The sequence below is a fragment of the Siphateles boraxobius genome, unplaced genomic scaffold, assembly GCF_051911475.1.
Source record: "Siphateles boraxobius isolate OS27281-9 unplaced genomic scaffold, OSU_SipBor_1 26, whole genome shotgun sequence".
NCBI classification, from domain to species: Eukaryota; Metazoa; Chordata; class Actinopteri; order Cypriniformes; family Leuciscidae; genus Siphateles; species Siphateles boraxobius.
The window spans coordinates 25173559-25196058 of NW_027508876.1; the positions used below are offsets into that span (position 1 = coordinate 25173559).

Here is a 22500-nt window from a genome sequence, read left to right on the forward strand (position 1 = left end):
GCTGAAGAGTTCAAGCTGTTAGCACAATGAACTAAGACGTCCGATTTTTGGAAGAGCCGATAGAACGCTACGAGCCGACGGATCGAGAGGTCAAGAAATCCTCTGTGAGAATGAAAGGATAGGTGATTAAATGGAGAAAATAATGAATGATTTTAAGTATGAATCAGGCAGGAGGGCGGCCTGACAGGATTACCCCTCTGGAGATGCGAGCGACCCACAGGACCACAGAGAGGAGTGAGTCTGAAATCAAATCTCCTGAAATAGAGCGAGGATTACAGCCCTTTATGTTATACAACACAGGGCGAACGAAACAGATAGAGAGAAATCTGCTCTGGTGATAGTGAGGGATATTGAGAGAACATGGTTGGGAATGCGTGCGTGATACATAAGATGTGAGAGTATCTCCAATCCTCTGCGTTCTCTCCCTGTGTCGGGGGGAGGAAAGAGGAAGACCGAAGGGACAGATGTTGAATGGGATCCAGGAAAGAGTTATTCTGGATTGGTGTGGAGGAACAGAGGGAAATATAAGGTATAGGATTTGACATTTTATGAGGAAAGTGTGTCCTACTGGTTTGGAATGACACTAGGGTAAATGATGACAGAATTTTCATTCTTGGGGTGAACTGTCCCTTTAAGGCTACATGCAACCCATCCAACAACTTAGCAATGCTTTAGCCACCTCAAAATCTGCACAAAAAAAAACTGTTGTTCATTTATATTCTCTCCACAGTAAAAAAGAAAGAAGATAAAACCAGATAGATTGATGAATCAAAAACATAGAGCAAGATGGCATCTTGGTCACATACTGGGCAAAACACCCCTTATATTTTTTCATAAAATGTAAAAATGTAGTTCATTTATGCTCTCTTCACAGGAAAAGAGGATAAAACCAGTGCAGTATAGCGAGATGAATTAAAAACATACACCATTGATTAAATGGCTCTTATAAGTCAATTTGTGAATCAACAACACAGCTGCATCCAAAATCGAATAATTCCCTGCTATATGTCCAAATAACAGTCCGCAGATGACCTACTGCTTCCACCGAGATTCTTAAGTGTGCATACGATGGACTATACCATTAAGCCAGGGGGGAGGATTTATGAATGGCAGTGAACGACACAACTGACACTGGTAGGTCAGATGACAGTGACAACATGGCGGATGTAGAATGTCCTGATTTAATTTTAACGGTCGCGAAGTAAATTCTAATTCAAATGTAGTACCTACTTAGCACGCGATTTTGGACGCAGAAACAAACGGCTCTCATGAGTTGTTGACTCAAACGATTCTCATGAGTCAACATTTTGTGGTTTGATTCACAAATGAACGACTCTTATGAGCCATTTGGATGTTGGATGGGATTCAGGAAAATGGATCTGATTTAATGGTTTAATATTTAGTGCGTGTTTGTTGAGAAAAGGAATGTTGTGAATTTAGTGTGTTCTGTGTGAATGTTACCGTAGATCTTCTGGATGCCCTGCAGATCGTCGTGTGGCAGTCTGAAGTTCTCTGTGTCCATGTACTGGTAGAAGGGGGCCATGATGGCAGTGGGGTCGTTGGAGTGCTCCAGGCCTAACGCATGTCCCAGCTCATGTACCGCCACCAGGAAGAGGTCGTTCCCTATACACACAAAAATAAATACATAAAACCATTTCAATTACTGTAAAATTGACGGAATAACTTTCAAATAAAAGAACTGCATCTTTAAAACTGCTGTTCAAACTCTCTGATGTCACTTGTTAGAGTTGCTAACATCGATAAAGTCTGATTCCTGAATCAGTGACTCTGAATCAGCCGGTTTGTTATAGTTAAAAACATATATCAAGATATCAAGAAGGCCCGATTCCCAAACAAATGGCTCGATTAATTTGAAGGGGGAAAAAACAGAGCACAAATGGTTTAGTTTGATTTGTAAACAAACGACTCTGAGTTGGTTCATTTTAGTGAAACATTTAGTGCTACCATTGTAGTCTGATTCCCAAATCAATGAATCAAAACAACCTAAAGTCTCTTACGAGCTGCATGTTTTTTAGTGAGTCAAATACAGTGTCCAATTCCCAAATATACAACTCTTATGAGTTATTTCTTTTTTGTGTGTGAATCAAAATGACTAAATGATTCTCAAGAGCGAGTTCTTTGGATAAAAGCCCCTGCTAAATGAATAAATGCATTGTAAATGTTATTTTTTTAGTGAATGAAAGCAAACAAATTACTCTTGTGAGCCGGCTCTTTTTTATTGAATTAAAACAAACTAATGACTCTTTTGAGCCTTTTCTTTTTTATGAATCTACAACATTTAGCAACCTGGCTGATATGTAAAAAACACTTTTCAGGACCCAATCAACTTCACTTTAAAGTAAACAGTATTGGAAATTGTTTTATTGGTGCAGTATGCAATTTCTGAGAATCGTTGTTGTACACTTGATATTTGAAATCAACGCAAACAAACACACCCCTCTCTTCATTGCTCCGCCCCCAAAATGCATAAACACGCAATGCAATGGATGTCTCTTTATCATAGCAGAAGCGAAGCAAAATAGTGCTCCGCACAAAATAGAGCAAAGATGCCGAACGAAAAACAAGGAAGCACAAAAAAATGAACATACAGTACCCAAGAGTATATAAGCAAGAGTTTGTTGTTAGTCAACAGCATAACAGCAGCTCCAGACAAACAATGACACTCATAACCAGTGTTACTCATGTATGGAACAGAAACAACGCAACCTCGGCGTCCGTTTTCTCAGGTCTCTTTATAGTGCTGTAAAGCTTTTCTAATAATAACGCGGGTCCTAAAGCTCTTGCCTGATCATTACCCGTCTTTTTCCAGTGATATTCCTCTGAGTTTTTCTCTTTTGTAATATCTCTCAGCCATCTCTCCTTCTAGACTTTCTTCAAATCTCCCTTTTCCTCACTCTCTCTCCTCCCCGAGTGGACACGCCCCTAATGCTGATTGACAAGTTTGTTGTGTGCAAAAATCACTACACCTTTAAGCAATAATAATGACGATCTAATTCTTAATATATAACACATATCGAATCACGAGAAGTGTATATATACGTTCTAAAAGAAAGAAAATGCCACTAAATTCACAGCAAAGTCTGTATGTGTCAGAGAACATAATGATATGTCAAAATCAAAGCTGCAGTCTGTATGTGTGCGTGTTGTTGTTTGTGTGCGTAATTGTTATCCATCTCTGTTTCCACTCCAGAATAACTCATTCAGAGTAACCACAGCTACTGCTGGGATTCATTACAGTATGAACGCTGTCACTGCACACCCTCACATCAAACATCCACGCTGAGCATCTTCCCTCAGTGCACAAATGGAAAACCCCACCCTGCTCGCCCCAAGATGCTTTGGAAGTGGGACTTTACGCCACAGGCCAGAAAACAGTCCAAACACCAAAGTAAGGCAGACGTTATGCAATGGAAAACGAGAACAGCACACCCATGATGGCCACATCAGCTGTCTATCCTTTCTCTTCTCCTTCAGTTCTGACTCGCTATCTTTTATCTGCTGACACAAATGAATATGACACATTTTTATTCAGTCAACTTGTGTTTTATTTAAACTGCTTGGCGCGGCAGAAGCAGATCAAATGATGCGTTTTGCATTCCTGGATATTTCGGTCTATTTCAGCGCACGGAGCGTTGCCCCGGAGAATTCGGCGGCATCAAAGCCGATGACTGCAAAACGCTCCAAAATACACAGTTGACCAAATGCGACTGAGCGAACAAAACACACGAGACCAGTTACATTTCTGTCATCAAAGGAAAATATTCGTTTGGAAGGATTTAAGAAGGAAACAAACTGTTTACATAACACAGAAGCGTTTTTAAGAATTTATGTGTTTTAAGAATTTATTAACGGGATGGTAGAATGTAATCGAGAGAGACTTTGTAGTATGATAGAAAGTTGGCCACACTGTAACTGAACTGTCTGAAATTAGAGCGATAGTTTTTCAAAACTTGTAGCATAAATCATCCTTCACCGTTTATGCTACGGACGTGAATGGCATGTCAGATCTTAGACTTTTAAGGAGAAATTTGAGCCCTCTAAAGACTTGAGTGAGCTCTTTTGTAATAAAGGGATAGTTCCCTCAAAAATAAATCTGTCCTATGGATTTTAGATGACATGAAGGTGAGTAAATGACAGAATTATATTTTTTGGGTGAATTGTCCCTTTAAGGCAGAGTGTATCCACCCAGCAACCACATAGCAACATGCTAACAACCACTCAACTGCTAATCAACTCCTGGGCCAGCCCAAAACTGGCACAACATGACTATTAAACAATATTTTTTTTTAATAAAATGTACAATTTAGTTCATTTATGATCTCTCCACAGGGATAAAGGGTAAAACTTGGATAGAAAAATGTATCAAAATCATATCATAAAACCGGTATATTTGTTTAATTTGAGAATCAAAAGCACACAGCACGGCAAGTGTAGTTTGATTTGTGAACAAATGACTCTTATGAGCCGATTTGTTTCAATGACTCAAAAACAGAGTAGAGTGTGAGACAGAGATATGAATCAAAAAAAAAAAGCAAGACCAGTATAATTCTCGAACAGATTTGTGAATCAAAAACACACATCTAGGCCAGTGTAGTTTGATTTGTGACTGAATAGCTCTTATGAGCCGGTTTATTTAGTGAATCAGAAATAAAAATTTAGAAAGTGCAATCATTGTAGTTTGATTCACAAATGAATAAACAAATATCTCAAAATGAACAATTGTGAATCAAAATGAACAAATGATTCTTATGAGCCAGTTCTTTTCAGTGAATCAAAACAAACAAATACCCTTTAAACGAATAGAAGAAACAAAGTCCTACGAGTTTTCAATGACATGAGGGTAAGTAAATGATAATAGAATTTTCATTTTTGGGTGAGCTATCCATTTAAGGCCACATAGCAAGGTCCTGTCTCAAATGCAACCCTAAGTCCTCACATTTCCTCAGAGTCTACACTTTCGTGACATAATTTCACTTTGACTAGTATGCTGTGGAGCTCGCTTTAGTGCGCTCGCAAGCACCCTTTGGAAACCTAAAATGACAAATGGGACACCCTACTGACTTGCGGACTTAGTGGACAACAAGCATGTGGTCCACAAGACTGCAAGTGCAAGAGCACATAAAGTCTGCTTTTTACATAAAATATAAACATGTATTTGAATTTTTGCTCCCTTTACAGAGAGAAGGATAAAACCAGTGGGGGGTAGATCTGGTGATGTGTGGAGTGGAGCGAAGTGTGTGTGTCATACAGTATCAGCCGACTCGAGCTCAGTTCTCCCAAGATGCTCCTGCTGAAGTTCAATCAGGAACAGCTGTGTTTGAACCATCACATCTCTTATGTAAGACCAGAGACCCTGATTAATTAGCAGGCAGCTGAAAGGCAAGTTCACTCATCAAAAAGAGAAGAAAAGCAAAGTGATGGAAAACAAAAATGGAAAACGGACATGAAAAGAATAAAAAAAATTAATTCCATAGTACTTTGATATATACAGTGGTACTGAATGATTACCATATTCATATACCATGGTATTTACATGGTACTCAATGGTAAATGTAATAAACAACAACAACGACATTGTAATACCATGGTAATGAAGGATTATATTCATATGTTCCATGGTATTTATTTATATGGTACTCTAATTTACTAAAATAACATGTTATTACCATGGTAAATGTCCAATAAAAAATGGTAATACCATAGAACATTGATATACTGTATACCATGGTACTGAATGATTTCCATATTAGTATACCGGTACAGTAAGATTCAAGATTCATTTATTTGTCCCAAGGGGGAAATTTGTCTTGGACATACAGGCTGCTACATAAAAATACATACAGTTATATTGCATTAACATTAACAGCACCATGCTACCTTAAGGTACTGCAAAGGTAATACTATGATTTTACCACAGTAAACCTTTTGAAAATGATCAAGGCACCACCCTATTTTCTTTTTTACCGTAGTAGGACCATGGACCTTAAAAGTACCTTGGAGTATTATGTAAAAAACGTAATACATTAATTTATATACCATGGTATGTTTCAAAGTATCATAGTATTACGTCACTGTACCATAGTACTGCCATAGTTAATTTTTCTAAGGGAATGAACAAAAAAAAACATTGCATTATAATAGTATGATGTCCATGGTTACACCACGGTACACTTATGTGTGGAACCGAGACACAACAATTGGTTCATGTACATGTATCCCATCATGCAAAAGGGAATTAGTAAAATGTTTTTTAAAAAGTCTTTTCTCTTTGAATCTCACCTTCTTTTTAAAGTCAATTTTGCTTGTTGTGAAATGAGCGATGCCTTTTTAAGCCACATGATGAGCTTCCTACACACACACACACACACACACACACACACACACACACACACACACACACACACACACACACACACACACACACACACACACACACACACACACACACACACACACACACACACACACACACACACAAACACACACGAGACCTGGGCTCTGATTACAGATGATGGATTCATCCGCTTAATTCCAAACACGAGATGGGAAATGTCAAAGTGGATCATCCCAACGCCGCTGAATGATTGACAAGCCTTTCTGCCACATTCACTGCCAGGAAATTATTTTAATAACAACGAATGGCTTGATGAACTTTCAGGGATTCATTAGCCTTCAAAGGATATGGCATCACTCAGCGTTTCTCAGGGGAACTGTGAGCAATTCAGTAAGGCAAGATGTGTGCGAACGTGTGAATGTGTGGATGTTTGTGACATTGAGGCACCGGGCGTCTTTTAAATGAAAAGCTAAACACGCACACAAAGACATCAGTCAGGATACCCTTGGGGCACGTTACACCCTTTTTATATCCCATACGGATTTCCTCTCTGCGGGGGGACAAACGTCCTGTTCAACTAAATACAGAAAGCACAGGTATTAGAGAGCAAGAAACTCTATTTCATTAATCTACCATTAGCTGTACTGACTTCCTCTTTATAATCTTAAATCTTTTTCTGTTACAGTACTGGCCCACACTTTCAGAGAAAACAGTCAATGCCCAAGGCCTAACTGATCTCTTTGGGAGAAATTCCTTTCCCCTCTTTTAGAGTGAATCATGTTTGATTTTCCCAAACAATTTCTTTCTTCTGACTGCGCAAAGAGTTTCTGGGTAGTATCTATAACAACATCACGGTCACATGGAGATCATAAACAAAACTGTATGAAACAGCACTACACATTTGAGGGAATCAAAAACACAGCACAAATGGTTTAGTTTGATTTGTGAGCAACTCTTTTGAGTCAGTTCATTTTAGTGAAACATATATAGGCTGCATTTGAAATACTTGCCTATAGCTCGTACCTGTTTCGTACTCAGAACCTGTTTCATTCTAATCACTACTCTCCTGCTCTATTTCTCTGTTGCTTTACACCCTGCTAACACAAGTCATCACACACTGTTGGCAAATCCTTGCTTAACAATGCTAACGCACCCCACAAACAGACCCTTGCTGATACACACTCAGTAAACAGACGTAGCTAAGAACACCATGCTAACAGATCATTACAGTAAAAACAGTAGGCCTTAGCGGTTAGCATCAACACAGCTCATAAAGCACACAGTTGAACTGCAAATCAGAGGAATCCCTTCTGATATGCTAATTATGGATGAGAAACATTATTAGTCTTCATTTCAGCATGAGTGGTGATTAAAAACATGGGATAGTTGAGAACAAGAGGGCTTTTGTTAGCCCTTCGAGAAGACCATCGCTGAAGTAATTGGATCAGGAATGGAGAAAGAGGGAGACGAAGAGAACGCTGAGTACTCAGATTCCTGGCGTTCTTCTGTTAGCCGTGGCTGATTCCAGGAGAGATCAGGTTCAGGTTCATTCTTGGGTGTGAAGAAATGAGCCAGTGCCCATGAACAGATGAAGCATTGTGGAAAGAACAGCTGCTCGGCCATGTTTCTCTCTTTTCTCTTCATCTGTCCAAAACCCCCTCTCTTCCTATTGTTCGGTTCTCACGTCTAGACCAGACTTACGGCCTTTACTTTGGCTCTACTGCTGCTTTTCCTGTTTCAAATTCAGATCTTCATCGTTACTAATATATATGCTGACCTTGAACACAGACCATCTCAAAAACGCAGTATTGTTGTAGAATATTTAGTGCTTGCTCATGGTTAAGGATTTTTAAAACTTCTAACTAGAATTTTAGTCGATTAGTCGCTGTGCGATTAATCAAAATAAAACAGAAAACGCTATATGGCTTAGCATGATTATCAAATCGCAAAGGTTGCGGTTAAATAAATGAATAAAGATATGCGCTGTTTGTTTCAGAGTGAAAAGCAACAGGTTGCATGGGAAAACTAAGGCATGACTCTTGGCAATGAGTTTGCAGGCAGCGTTTGCGCACGAAAGAACCTCACAAAACTGATTTCAGACAGACATCTGAGGCAGCGTAACAGTTTAATGATCTAAAGCTAAATAGAGAGAGCTTTGGTGATAACTAAGTGAATATTTAATTACTTCAATAGTAATTTATAACTAGAAATGACATCAAAAGTGAAAACGCTGGCCCAAAAAGTACATTTACACCCAAACTGATAACAAACAGTTGAAACTGAGTTTCTCAGAGCGGCTCGATTCATAGTAAAGTTTAATCTACACAAACTCTTTTTCTGCATCTGATCTGAGTTTGGGTCGCTCATAATGTGCATTTGGGAACACAACATGTGGAACATTTGGGAACACATTCCTGTGTTTTTTAAACAAAATTTAACAAAATTTTAAAACGATTTAATGAAAGTGCAAACAACAAGACAGCCATAAATAATAATATTGTGTTTTTTACAGTTGTGCTGCAAAATAAAAATACAATTATTATATTATGTTTTAAATACTCATTTTTTTATTTTGCAGTGAGATATTACAATAGTTTTGTTTAATATTCTTTGGTAATAATAATACTTTTTTTTACAATTATTATTACTATTAGTATAGTTCATAAATAATCACAAAATTTTGGCCAAATTGTGCAGCACTACAAACATGCACAGCAATCTTTGTTTTTTTTTAAATCACAATTTTTATTAGAACAAAATTAAATTAGATAAAAAAAATTCCCCCAAATCATGGAAACACATTAAAGTTTCATTCATTAAACTTATTTGTGCTAAGAACCAACATGAATGTGACTTAAAAACATGCAGCTTGCTAAGTACAGGTGTAGTTACAATACTTTTGTAAGTGATCAGAAGTATGATTTTAAACTATATTAAATGGACTCCAGCCTTGTTTTCTTGTATCAATTTACATATTGCAGTATTTCCAATACAGCTTAATGAGAATCCAAATGTATGAGCTCACTTTTATACTAAATTCACTATAAAACTGCTTTATAAGAAGGAAGACAGTATCGAAGGCAGTATCTTAAATACGCCTTGACTTTAGCAAGCTAACAAGGCATGAATAAAAACAGGCTGGTACTGAATCCAGAGGAAGTGGCCTTGAGACAGACACACGCAAGAGTGACGAGAGATTAAGGACCGTATTTAAACACTCACACGTCAGGTTATCAAAGCCTCACTCACAATGCTGTGTGAGACAAATTTTGAATGAGAAGAGAAGGAAAAAGTGAGAGATGGAGAGAGAGAGAGGCAGGCTGTGCCGGCGGAAGGTGCTGCTGTTACCCACATGGAATGCTAATGCTCCAGTCGGTGGGTGAGAGCCTATTTTGAGAGCAGGCCTGGTGTGTAGCAGCATGAGTCGCTGTCCTTACACACACAGGATATGGATCACATACAGTACAATGCAGTGTCTGCAGGCCATTCAAATCACATATTGGTTATTCATAAATGGTCATTCTGCCATATACTGTATTATATTAAGTGTGTACTGTGTACACAGCCTCTTTAGCTGCAATTTATGATTTTTTTTGGAGTAAGCAATGACATCACAGACTGGTCCCATGACAGATGCTGCATTCACAATGTAAGAAATTCTATAGTTACGAGGTTCCAAATGGTAAAAACATTTGTTTTTGCTGAACTACACTAACGCGCTGACTTCTCTGTCATGTTTCTATCGTTTTAAGTCAATATTGCACTTTGCTTATTGTTCAACATTTTTGAAGTGAATTCATGTTATAATTACGTTTTGATGTCTTCGAGAACCAAGCCGCGCATACATCTGTTTTGCCGTTGTAAGAGTTGCCATAGAAATTAATAATTTGTGAGTCTGAGGATGTGAACAGCTCAAAGTCTCAGAGTTGTCATCCCATAATTACAGTAATTCTGACACAACATGAATGCAGCAATGGTTTCAACAAGACAACATAAAAGCGTGTTTGCATTTAACTTCTTTAATGTGTTGAATCTATCAGGTTTCGATTGGATTGTGAATATTCTGCAATAACTTGATGATTTTTGACTTATTGATTATTTTTGACTGCCACCAGTCTGTTGATTATGTTGATGCTGTCTATATGTTTATCTGTTTATCTTATTTGGAAAAAAGAAAAGAAAAGAAAAATATAATATACAGTACCATTGACAATTTTGGTGGTTGGTAAGATTTTTTATATGTTTTTAAGCTCTCATGCTCACCAAAGCTGGATTTATTAACATTTCAGTATCATTTAGTCGTCATCTATCTATCTATCTATCTATCTATCTATCTATCTATCTATCTATCTATCTATCTATCTATCTATCTATCTATCTATCTATCTATCTATCTATCTATCTATCTATCTGTCTGTCTGTCTGTCTATTATTTAGGGTTTTCTTATGCCACTGACAGGTCGATTTTGAAAATATATAACTTTGCACATCTGTAATCAATATTCACACATAAACACCCCTCTTTCTCTATATTGATTGCCAACTGAACCATGTGGACATGCAATATATAAGTTCCTCTTCCTCTCTGCATTTATTGTATCATCCACAATTATGTGGCCAGTTAATCTCTTCCAACAGAGCTTGTTCTTTGCACAGCTTTCCAGATGTTCAGTTCCTCCCTCCTCTCTTCCTCCAACATCATCACACTGCTCTAACACGAGCTACGAGTCCTGCCTGCTCTTGCATTTGACTAAATGTGTTCATCAGAAATGTAGGTGAAATTCTTGAATTATGTCTCCTGATTCGGGAAACATTGAGGGCATTCCTCAATTTCGATTGTTTTTCCTACACACAGACCCGTCTCACCCTGATTTGGGTGAAGGAGAGAAAATATCACCCTGGAATTTTAATTTCCTGCATGAACGCAGCCACATGAATGTTCCATATTTTCCACTGTAGCCGATGTTATCGCATCAACTTAAGAGTGCGGGAAACTTCAGAATCCGTCGGAATCCGTGTTCGGCTGTTTGGACCCCTCCCCGGGGACATTTTGGTGAAAAACAAAACATTTGCTGCTTATCTTTTCAAGAGTCTGGTGCGTGTATGGGCAGCTGGAAATATTATAGGTTTTCTTGTTACATACAGGCTGATTTGAATTAGATGTTAGGTATAAAACTACCGGTACAGTCTGTAAAAATATGGCACAATGCTAATATGAAGAAATTTTATGTATTGATTTTTCACAGGTATTTTAAACTATTTTGAATTATGCACCTCATTTTGTTGTGTTTTAGGGTTGACGGGAATGCCCGTAAACTTAACGGAAAAGGTACTACTAATTTTTTTATTATTTTTTACAAATTCTTTTCTTACAATGTAGATTCCTGCCAAACTCAATGCCGTTGACTTAAAAAAATACAAAATGTTTTATTTAATTAACATGTTATGGTTTATTAATAAATTAATGTTTTAAATTTAACCATTAATTGCAATAATTTTTTTAACACATTTAAAGAATTTGAGTTGGAAATTCTAAAATCTGAAATTATGAACATTTCAGTTATTGTGAAAAGTGCTATACAAATACAGTCAAATTACAAATATTTTGTTCAGGTTTATACATCTAACATTAATAGTGGCTTAGAAAAAAAACAACAAGATATGCTGTCAACTTAAATTTAACAATATGTTGTCTTTATAATGCCACACTTAACATTTCATTTATATTATATTGATATTAGAAAGCTATTAATATTTTTACTCACGCAGTGTACAAGAAGATGCTTTTATATTTTAGGAAGGGGATCTCTTCATTAAATCATAATCCCATCATTATATTTGAATGTCCCCATTAAAAAGTTTGAAAACCACTGAGCTCGAGTTAAAATATAAGCAATAATTATAGTGACACTTGACTTTGAATGTGTGTAACTACTCTTTGAATGGTTGTCAATGGAGAAAGAGCTTTTTTGACCGCATTATGTTGTTGTGGCATCTACTAGCAGGCTAATGGGACCATGCTAGCCAATCAAACCTTGGCATGCTGATTTGAACCTCCAACCTTTTGGATACCACCCCAGATCTTCAACCACTGCACCAGGACACCCATAAGGGCAGAAGCTACACAGCTTCATCGGTTCAGTTTTGGTGCTAAATTGGCTGCAGTTGTACAAGTAAACAAATGGGTTTATTGCTCCATTCTGTGTATTTTATCTTTATCATCACAGACAATCTCTCTTTCGCCTAGAATAAGAACAGGAGATTGTTCCTTCTGTGCGGCCTAACTGCTTTCCTACACACACACACACACACACACACACACACACACACACACACACACACACACACACACACACACACACACACACACACACACACACACACACACACACACACACACACACACACACACACACACACAGTTCTACAGCTCAGCCGTAATGTTCCTTGTGTCTACTACTGAAACCAAGCTGAGCGATAAAATTGAAAGAGAAGGTACGAATTTGAAAATAGCGACCGCGCAAGGGTGAAATTCGCATTTTTCTGTGTAGTTTGTCCCCCTAACCCAGACAAAACATCTTGTGAGCCGTGTCCCCTTATTATACTCCCAAAATCCCTATCACTTGCTGCTTTTACACACAGGCTGACCTACTTACAGCCGAACTCTCTGACAAGACAGTGGTAAGGTAGAGAGGATGTCCACAGTGTCGGCCCCCGTGAGGGAGGATGTGTCGGTCCCTGAGAGCTGTAGTCCCTCAAGGCACATCAACAAAACAAACACAACAATCGTGCCCAGCAACAGGCAGGGGATTGATTTGACAGAGGCGCACAAGTGTAGTCTCCTGTTGACCACGTGTTTTGTGGGTGTATGCAAGTAGGCCTATTATAAAGATAGATGGCAAAAATGGCAACAATTTGAAATGTGGTGAATGAGAGAGAGAGATACCTAAAGGGTTCCTATAATAGCAGGATGACAAGTGTAGAAAATATAGAAAATAGAGAGAGGAAGAGAATGAGTGCAGGGGAAATGGAGGATGAGAGGGCAGTTAGATTTGAAGGAGAGGATATTGAAGTATGGAGGCTTGTTTCTGCCTCTGGGTAAAAAATGAATAATAAAATTGTGACTTTATATGTTGTAATTACCACTGTATTTCTCGTAATTATGACTTATATCTCACAAATTATCTTTTATATCTTAAAATCATTTTTATATCTCACAATTGCATTTTTGTAAACACAACAAAATGTTTTATATGGTAAAAGGTGACTTTATCTCACAATTGCAAACTTTTACATCTCACAATGATATTTATATCTCAAAATCTGGCTTTATATCTTATATATTGGTTGTACTTGTATACACACACAAAGCACATGGTTGTGACTTTGCTTTTCATAATTTTTATCTTTATATCTCACAACTTTATAGATCTTATGTAGCCCCGCCCCTTTTCAGTGCTGGGCTCATACCTTTCTCTCTTCCGGTTTGTATTTCCACAGTATGAAGGTAAGATCTTACGGATTTATGAATGAACCGTCGGTTTTAAAATCTTTCCGGTCTACCTACATCTGTTATGACATCCCCTTTAAACATTACAATGTTCATGAAAACGTTAACTAACTCTACAATAAGCAAATCCACTTCACCAGCTAATTACTCTTCGACAGCGATGCCATAGAAATATACAGAGCTATCGCAAAAATACAAAATTCTAAAGATGGAGGCACGCTTGATTCTCTGGCAAATAAGGTTTATATCTCACAACTCTGACTTTATATCTGTCAGTTGTGACTTTGTTTTTCATAATTTCAACTTTATATCTCACAATTGTGCTTTTCAACACAACTAAATATTTTAAAATGTGACTTTGTATCACAATATTTTATCTCACTCTCACATTTAAATATCTCAGGATTTCTTAATTGTAACTTTGTTTCGTAATTGCAACTTTATATCTTATAAGTGTTACAATGTGACTTAATATCTCAAAATATGACTTTGTTTCTTATTTTATGTCACAATATGACTTTATCTCACAATGACCATTTTTAATGTGGAAATGGACTCTATATTGACGTGATAAGGAAGGTTAGCTGGTTGTTGTCTTGCAATGCATTGCAGCTTGATGAGGTTTGACTATAAGTTTGGATCCAAATGCTTGCTAAGAGTTTGGGTCTGTTTTATTAGTTAGAAAAGGTTCAGAACTGGTGATGATATAGCATGTTGTGTAGATACAATTGTTACTGTGATTTGGGTTGCATGCCACGTCTATTATTGCTCTGTGGCATTGGTATAAAAAATAAATCTGGTTGAAAAGTTGATGAGTAATATTGCAGTATAACACATCTGAGGTAATGGATTCAATTGTCGAATGATTGACAGCACTCTGGCTCTGCCCCCACACTATGTATTCTGCACAAATTATATTTTCTGATTCAGAACACTTGATGTCAGAATCCGTTGCCATGTCTGCAGAGTTTAAGCACCTTTTATGTTTTGTTTTCTGTACAAACACGGTTTTCAGTTTTGAGGGTTAATTTACAGTGCATTTAGTTTTTCGACCCCAAAATGTTCAGATGAATAGAAGAAATAGTTACTATCCCAAACAACAATTAACACCATCAGCCCACACAAATGTGTGGTGTATTTTGGTGAACTGAGTCGCATACTTTGGGATTTTTTTGTCTTCGTTTTTTGGGTTATTTTTCTAGTGAGGTCTGGCAACACTTGTCATAGACAATCTGGTCTTGCAGAGACAGACTTTGGCTGAGTGTCCGATCTATGCTGCAGTTTATTCTGGTCAAGAAATGCCCACCTAGACAGGAAGAGACCATTTGACCGGTGTGTACAGAAACCACAGTTTGTTTTAGTTTGTACGAGTTGTTTAGGGGTGTGTAAATCTGAAATCAATGACACAACAATACTGTAATAGACCAGTGTGGGAAAATCTGAAATTATGAAAAATAGCTACATAAAAATAGCAGAATATTTATCCAAAAGTAATAAGTACTGGTATTTTCACAGAAAAAAAATAGATTGATGAAAATCTGGTTTACTTGATACCAAGTTCCTCAAACAACTTTCAAAACGACTTGATTATATAAACTTGTACAACTCAAATCTACTGATTTGTTGTTCTCAAAATGCCCTCAACATATCAGTTGCTTTTCATTTTAAAGGAATGTAAACTGACCAGAATAGATTTTTTTATTTATTTATAAAAAAAAAAAAAAAAAAATTATTCGTTTAGCTGACGCTTTTATCCAAAGCGACTTACAATTGCTATGTATGTCAGAGGTCGCACGCCTCTGGAGCAATTAGGGGTTAAGTGTCTTGCTCAGGGACACATTGGTGTCTCACAGTGGATTCAAACCCAGGTCTCTCACACCAAAGGCATGTGTCTTATCCACTACACCATCACCACCCCTACGTATATTGTACGTATATTGTAAGATTAGCAGTAAGCAGTCCAGAAAAGCAAGGGCAAGACAACAAAGTTATTCACTTTAATGGAGAGAGAACTGGGATTAATTCTCCAATAAAGCTGGGTTTATACACGACCAATATAAACAGGTTACATACCGTCATGGTTAGGGTTCCCTAGTGTCCAGGGCTCATCCGAATCAAAGTGTGTATCTCCTCCGATCCCTGGACCAGGAAAGTAGGCATGTGCAAGGAAACCCCCTTCTCCATCAAAAGGGGAGCTGTCGCCATGGAAACCTGAGGCGAAAATGATAGTAATATCCACATCTTTCTTGTTGCGCTCCAGGTCCCTATAGGGCACTGCCTCGAAACGCAGCGGCGTGACGTTCTGCCACACGTCGAACGCCCGGCGAATGGCGTTGTGGGTCTCCTCCGCTCCCACCTTAGGCGTGACGTTTTTTATGCTGGAAAGATTCGATAAGATCAGAAAGTGTGAATTTTACATGCAAGTCTCAAATAAATAACTCTGTGTTGCACATAAATATGAAGTATAACGAAACCCATACTACCAGATGTTTTGAATAGATCACAGCTTTTCGAGAAAAACGTGAAAAAGGCGGCCTTAGCGGCTTCATCATGCTGTCTGTCAAAGACGATAATGTACGTAATGCATACATTTGTTCTTCACACGGTGTAATTGAATCGGAATGATCAGAGAACTGAGTGAAAGGCTTCACACTGCATGCTAAAGAGAATAAACGCCAATCCAATTGAAAAACTTCACCAGGTTAGTGAACATCATTCAACGTGTTGGTTTTGACGGACATTTTTTATTAACGAACTACATTCTAATTCTGACACTCCTGATTTGAATATTGTCAATAATTATATTCTTGACTGATCCTTTTTCATAATTTCAGCATTAAATGAACTGTTAAATGTGTGCCCTTGAGATGAGTCCCGTAGTCGTCCAATTTGACTCTAATATGCTGATGTAATATAGGCCATATTATAAACTTGACATGTCATTTTTATCAAATGTATTGTATTGTAAATATATTTTTTAAAAGATTAAGGCAATTATCAAAGTTTGATAAAATGTTGTTTAATTTTAAGATATTTGCAGATTTTGACTCTTATACTTAAGTGTAATATTGGATATTGTGTGCTCGGGTCTGTGTATTAGCCAAAACTCTCTATCAACTCAGTAGCAGCTGTTTTCTCAAATGTGCTGAGGAATTTAAACTCTATTAAAGCTGTGCCTCTTAAAATATTTACAAGACATAATATCTCAGGGAAACCTAAGCTCTCTATCTCTATTTCTCTCTCATTCCCTCCAGGTGGTGCAGGATGGGGTTTGATATCATCCTCATACAGTTGTTCTGTCTGTGAGAGCAAACTATTAGATCAACATCTGGCTTCCACTGTTCATGTATTTTTCTTTCTCAGCTGTACTTCCCAGAAATCATAATCCTGTCTTTGAACTTCATGACCCTTCATATATTTCTTTTCCTCTCCAGGCTTACATTTTCAGCTCAGCTGCCGTGAAGCTTGTTATCTGTACGGAGTGCAAGGTGTCTTACAAAACTTCCAGCGGTGCTTCTCATCTACATACAGAATTGATTCAGTAGATGTTAAAGAATTGCTGAGAAAAGGTGCATAAATTTGCATCAGGTTTGGATGCCAAAAAACACTTGGTTGATGAACAGAGCCAGTGGAAATCGTTTCCACAATCTAACTGCGTTAAATCATAACGTCGGGTTGGGGTTAAGTGTATGTCAGAAGGGCACAATGGTTATAATTCATACATCACCTCTTTTGGGGTTTGAACCTGTAACTGTCTGGCTATTGGCCCAGCTCTTTAACCACTAGACTACACCACCACTAGAAGGAAGTCTTTCCATTAGGAAAACTGAACAGCAAGGACATTGTCCTCTATACAATGCAGAGCTGTGTGCCTTTCAGAATTAAATAGAGAATATAGAAGTTTGTTTGTTTGAAGGCCTTGTTTGAAAGTTTTGACAGTTTAATATATATATATATATATATATATATATATATATATATATATATATATATATATATACATATATATATATATATAAATAAACATTAAAAAACATTTAAAAATTCTGTAGATTTAGACTTTATAGGCTAAAGTTAACACAGTTGTACTGAATAATTAATGCTAGGCCAGTGTTTTAACAAAAATGTTAATACTAAAAAAATTAAAATATATATATATATATTTTTAAATATTTTAAAATTATATACTGGCTTGATTTACTTCCACTGAGAAAAAACCGCCATATACCTGTAATATGTTAATAATATATTTGTAAAAAAAAATCTAGTCATATTTTAAAAAGATGCCGGCCTGGTATACATCAAATGAAAGTGTGTTACTGCAACCATTTAAAAAAATACAAGCTATTTTTTGTGATAATAAACATTATGCCACAAAAGCTGTCCACAGAGCTCATACTGAACCCTAAATATCTTAAAGTGTTCGTTTGGTGTTGAAGACATTCTAGCCAGCCCAGATGAGCTTCGGCCAAATCAAAAGAGAACAACAGTGTTGTTCATTACACATGCTGTTACTATAAAAATTGTGGTATTATACACGAAAGAGTCCCCTGGACACTGAATACACAACACTGGGCTTTGTCCTTTTGCTGGCGATACTGAAACCGTGTCAGTTACGTGAATGACTGTGTGTGTCAGTGGTTATGAGAATACAGACTGCTTTGAGACTAACTCAATTAGCACACAGAAACACACACGTACACACACACACGTACACACACACACACACACACACACACACACACACACACGTACACACACACACACACACACACACACACACACACACACACACACACACACACACACACACACACACACACACACACACACACACACACACACACACACACACACACACACACACACACACAGTGATGCTATTGAGAATTGAGGAGAGGGCTCTGTGTGTGTGTGTGTGTGTGTGTGTGTGTGTGTGTGTGTGTGTGTGTGTGTGTGTGTGTGTGTGTGTGTGTGTGTGTGTGTGTGTGTGTGCGCGTGTTCACATGGTATGATCCAGGGTTAGAGGAAGGTGAAGGGTGGTACAGTCTGGATCAAGACAGAGAGCACGGAGTGCTGAAGGGAACATCTGCCTACCCATCTGCTCAGCCTGGCTACACACACACACACACACACACGCACACACACATACACACACACACGCACACAGACACACACACACACACACACACACACACACGCGCACACACACACACACACACACACACACACACACACACACACACACACACACACACACACACACACACACACACACACACACACACACACACACACACACACACACACATACACACACACACACACACACACACACACACGCACACAAACTCCTGCCTGAAGCCACCAAGCTGCATTCCATTACATAATCATAATCTCTCTCTCTCTCTCTCTCTCTCTCTCTCTCTCTCTCTCTCTCTCTCTCTCTCTCTCTCTCTCTCTCTCTCTTCCTCAGTAGACCATATTGTTTGATTTATATCATATCAAAGTATGCTGGTACACTTGTATGGTCTTTTGTAATTTTTTTGTGTCCATCCTTTTGCAAAAAACGCCTTTATATTAACTTGCTGACAGTCAAAACGGTTTAAAAGCAGAAACGTAAAGTTTTTGTTTTTGTTTTTGTTAAAGCACTTACATGAATTATTCAGTAAGAATGTTTGTTATTCGAGCTGTTACGCTGTTACACATCCTTATCAGTTGGGACTACTTTTATAGGTGGATAGACATCTGTTATTTTCTAGGAGTATTGATCTGCTTTTCGGGGACTTTTTCTTTCGTGTCCGTAACACAAACCCATCCACACAATACCCAGGCTGATTATTTTGAGGCAAATGTAATGCAGTTAAATTTGAATATAGGTCATACATACATAAGCTGTGGGATTATCAAACAAATCTTAAATTTTGGATAGAGAGCATCATGTAAGAATAATACATCTCACAAATACTGTATAAATTACAATGTTGTTGAGGTCATATAAGAACAATGTAGGGCAAAAAAATTCAATACATGATTCTGATTATATTCCTGTGATGATAAGCTGAATGCATCATTCCTCCAGTCTTCAATGTCACATGATCCATCAGAAATCCTTCTTAAATGCTGATCAAGAAACAATTATCAAATTTGAAACCAGTGCTGCTTAATATTTTTGTGGAAACTGTGATACAATTTTTTCAGGACTTTTTGATTTAGACAGTTAAAAAGAACAGCATTCATAGTAATCTTACTGACCCCAAACATTTAAAGGGGTGGTAAAACACGATTTCGCTTTTCTAACTTTAGTTAGTGTGTAATGTTGCTGTTTGAGCATAAACAACATCTGCAGAGTAACAGCGCTCAAAGTTCAAAGCAAACGGAGATATTTGCTTTTAAAGAAATCAATTTCTAAGGACTACAGCAAACAGCCAGTAGGGACTACACAACATTCCTCCAGGGTTGCTGACGTCAGCAAACCCAATAAATCCCTCCTCCGAGAATACTAAATAAGGGGGGCGAGGCCATTTTATATTGCGTTGGAGAAGAGTTATTGTGGTATAGGAGTGTTGTTGCCGCCGCAATGTCGTCGAAACGCTGTTATTTTCATCAGTGCCCGGATTGCAGGTCCACTTTGTTCAGCCTTCCTAGGGTCGCGGGGGTTAGGGATCAATGGTTAATTATTACCCAAATCTTGCTCTCTGTGCTGCACATTTTACGGAGGAAAGCTTCCACAATCTTGGCGAGTTCAATGCAGGATTCGCAACAACAGGTTGTGCTGAAAGATGGAGCAGTTCCAACTTTAAGAACAGAAGCTGTTGTTTACGGACCAAAACCTGTAAGTATGATTTATTTTTCGTCGATGTGTTTTCCTGTAATAGTTCGTATTGTTAACTGTACGTTGTAGCAAGGAAGTAAAGAAATGACAACGCTGTTTGGCTCTGCAAACCAGCTTGTTAAATGCTCATTCATACTTAACGTTATCCGACAAACACCTAACGTTACAAACTTTTTTTAAAACTTGGAATTAGAGTAAATTATTCTTTGATTAGAGCTTTTATGTATTGTTTATCGCTTGTTTATCTACAGGCATGCTAAACATGGTTCTGTGTTTGATTTGGCTACTGTAGTAAAGCCAATGTTTAGTGTTCGTTTTGGGTTAATAGTTCTGGCGACACATATTTGGCTACAATCGTTCTGAAAATACAAAAGTAACGGTGCCATACAGTCAGTAACAATCACTATAGATCCGCAGTCTTTACTCAAAAAAAATATAGTATAATAGCAGTGTAGAATAAAGGTAAAATATATGAAAAATAATGCAATTTTTTTTAAAACGAAGCATGAACACATGTTACAGTGAACCCCACAAACACAATCAAGCCTTTGAAAAAATGTGTTTTACCACCCCTTTAAATGGTAGTGGGTAACAATTATTTTTTACAGAGTCCTTGTAACATATGTTACATGTACTTACCATAGTAATAGCAGTCAATTATGCATAATTACTAACCCTCAACCAAATCCTAATCCTACCCTAACCCTATACTAAGTACATGTTAATTAATATAAACTCATTAATTAAATGTATAATTACATTGTAACAATGACACCTTAAAATAAAGTTTAATCTGGCAGTGTATATAATGTATATAGTCTTTAAATAATTTGGCTTGAATAATTTAGCGAAACTTGATCATTTACAGTCATTCCAATAAAGGTTTGTAAACACAGAGGGAGTGAGGCCAGCTGGGAGAGGGGAAGAGATGAGTGATTTAGGACGAGTGAAGGGAGTTTGGCAGGCAAACAGTGAGGTGAGGGAGAAGAATCTGACAGCCTAATTATCTCAGCACTGCTGCTGGCCTGGCAAAAATCGTAACCAGTATTAGTGTCGTTTTTCAGTAAACACATTAAAACATCCTTTAAACAAGACACATTTATACTTGATAAACAAAATGACATACAATATTAAGACTTGTTTTCAGAGAATATATTTGGAATTGAGTGTGTTTTTCTTACCCCACTGGCAAATGGATTTAAACATAACCCTCACTAAAATGTTGTTAGATTTAAGCTTAAAAGAAAAGAAAAACTTTCTCTCAAATCAAGTCTTAAGGTCTTATGCAATTTTGCCCCTTAAGTAAATCTATCTTGTTTTAAAGGTGTTTACTGGAAAACGAGACAAAAATACTGATTAAGATTTTTATTTTTTTTGTGTGCAGAAATCTCAGAACAGAAAATGCATTTCATATCACACACATACACACAAAGGAAGTGTGCTTTTGTACCTGTATGTGATATGTTTATGTTGCCACTTCTGCCCTGTGAGGGCGTAACGTCTTTTTCGGACGCTAAATTTCGAGGCACCACCGAACTGGTCTGGCACCCCACACCTTGGCTTCCTCATCCAGCTGAGTTAGAGAAAAAGAAGTAGATTAATTAATAATGCATTGCTTCTCACTCATGACATTCAGCCTGTCTGGGCCTCTAAAATGTTCCTTGATGAATTATCATTCCAGAATAATGTCTCAAATTCCATGAGGTTTCAAATTTAAAGTTTATATACATGATGTCAAACTATATTGTGGTATAATTAACTTACTTTCTATTTATGCATTTATTAGCAGTAGGACCACCT

At 37.5% G+C, this 22500-nt stretch overlaps 1 protein-coding gene across 3 annotated transcripts in view; it reads right to left on the reverse strand.

Moving 5' to 3' along the window:
- Positions 1-22500, reverse strand: part of mmp16a (matrix metallopeptidase 16a (membrane-inserted)) — a 58212-nt gene that overhangs the window by 19345 nt on the left and 16367 nt on the right. For all 3 annotated transcript variants that reach the window (XM_077245130.1, XM_077245128.1, XM_077245129.1), the window contains 3 exons: positions 22151-22273; positions 15939-16243; positions 1462-1623 (listed from right to left, as the gene is read on the reverse strand). In XM_077245130.1, the coding sequence (XP_077101245.1) occupies positions 1462-1623; positions 15939-16243; positions 22151-22269 (586 nt within the window). In that variant the 5' untranslated portion in view covers positions 22270-22273. The remainder of the gene's footprint in view (positions 1-1461; positions 1624-15938; positions 16244-22150; positions 22274-22500) is intronic.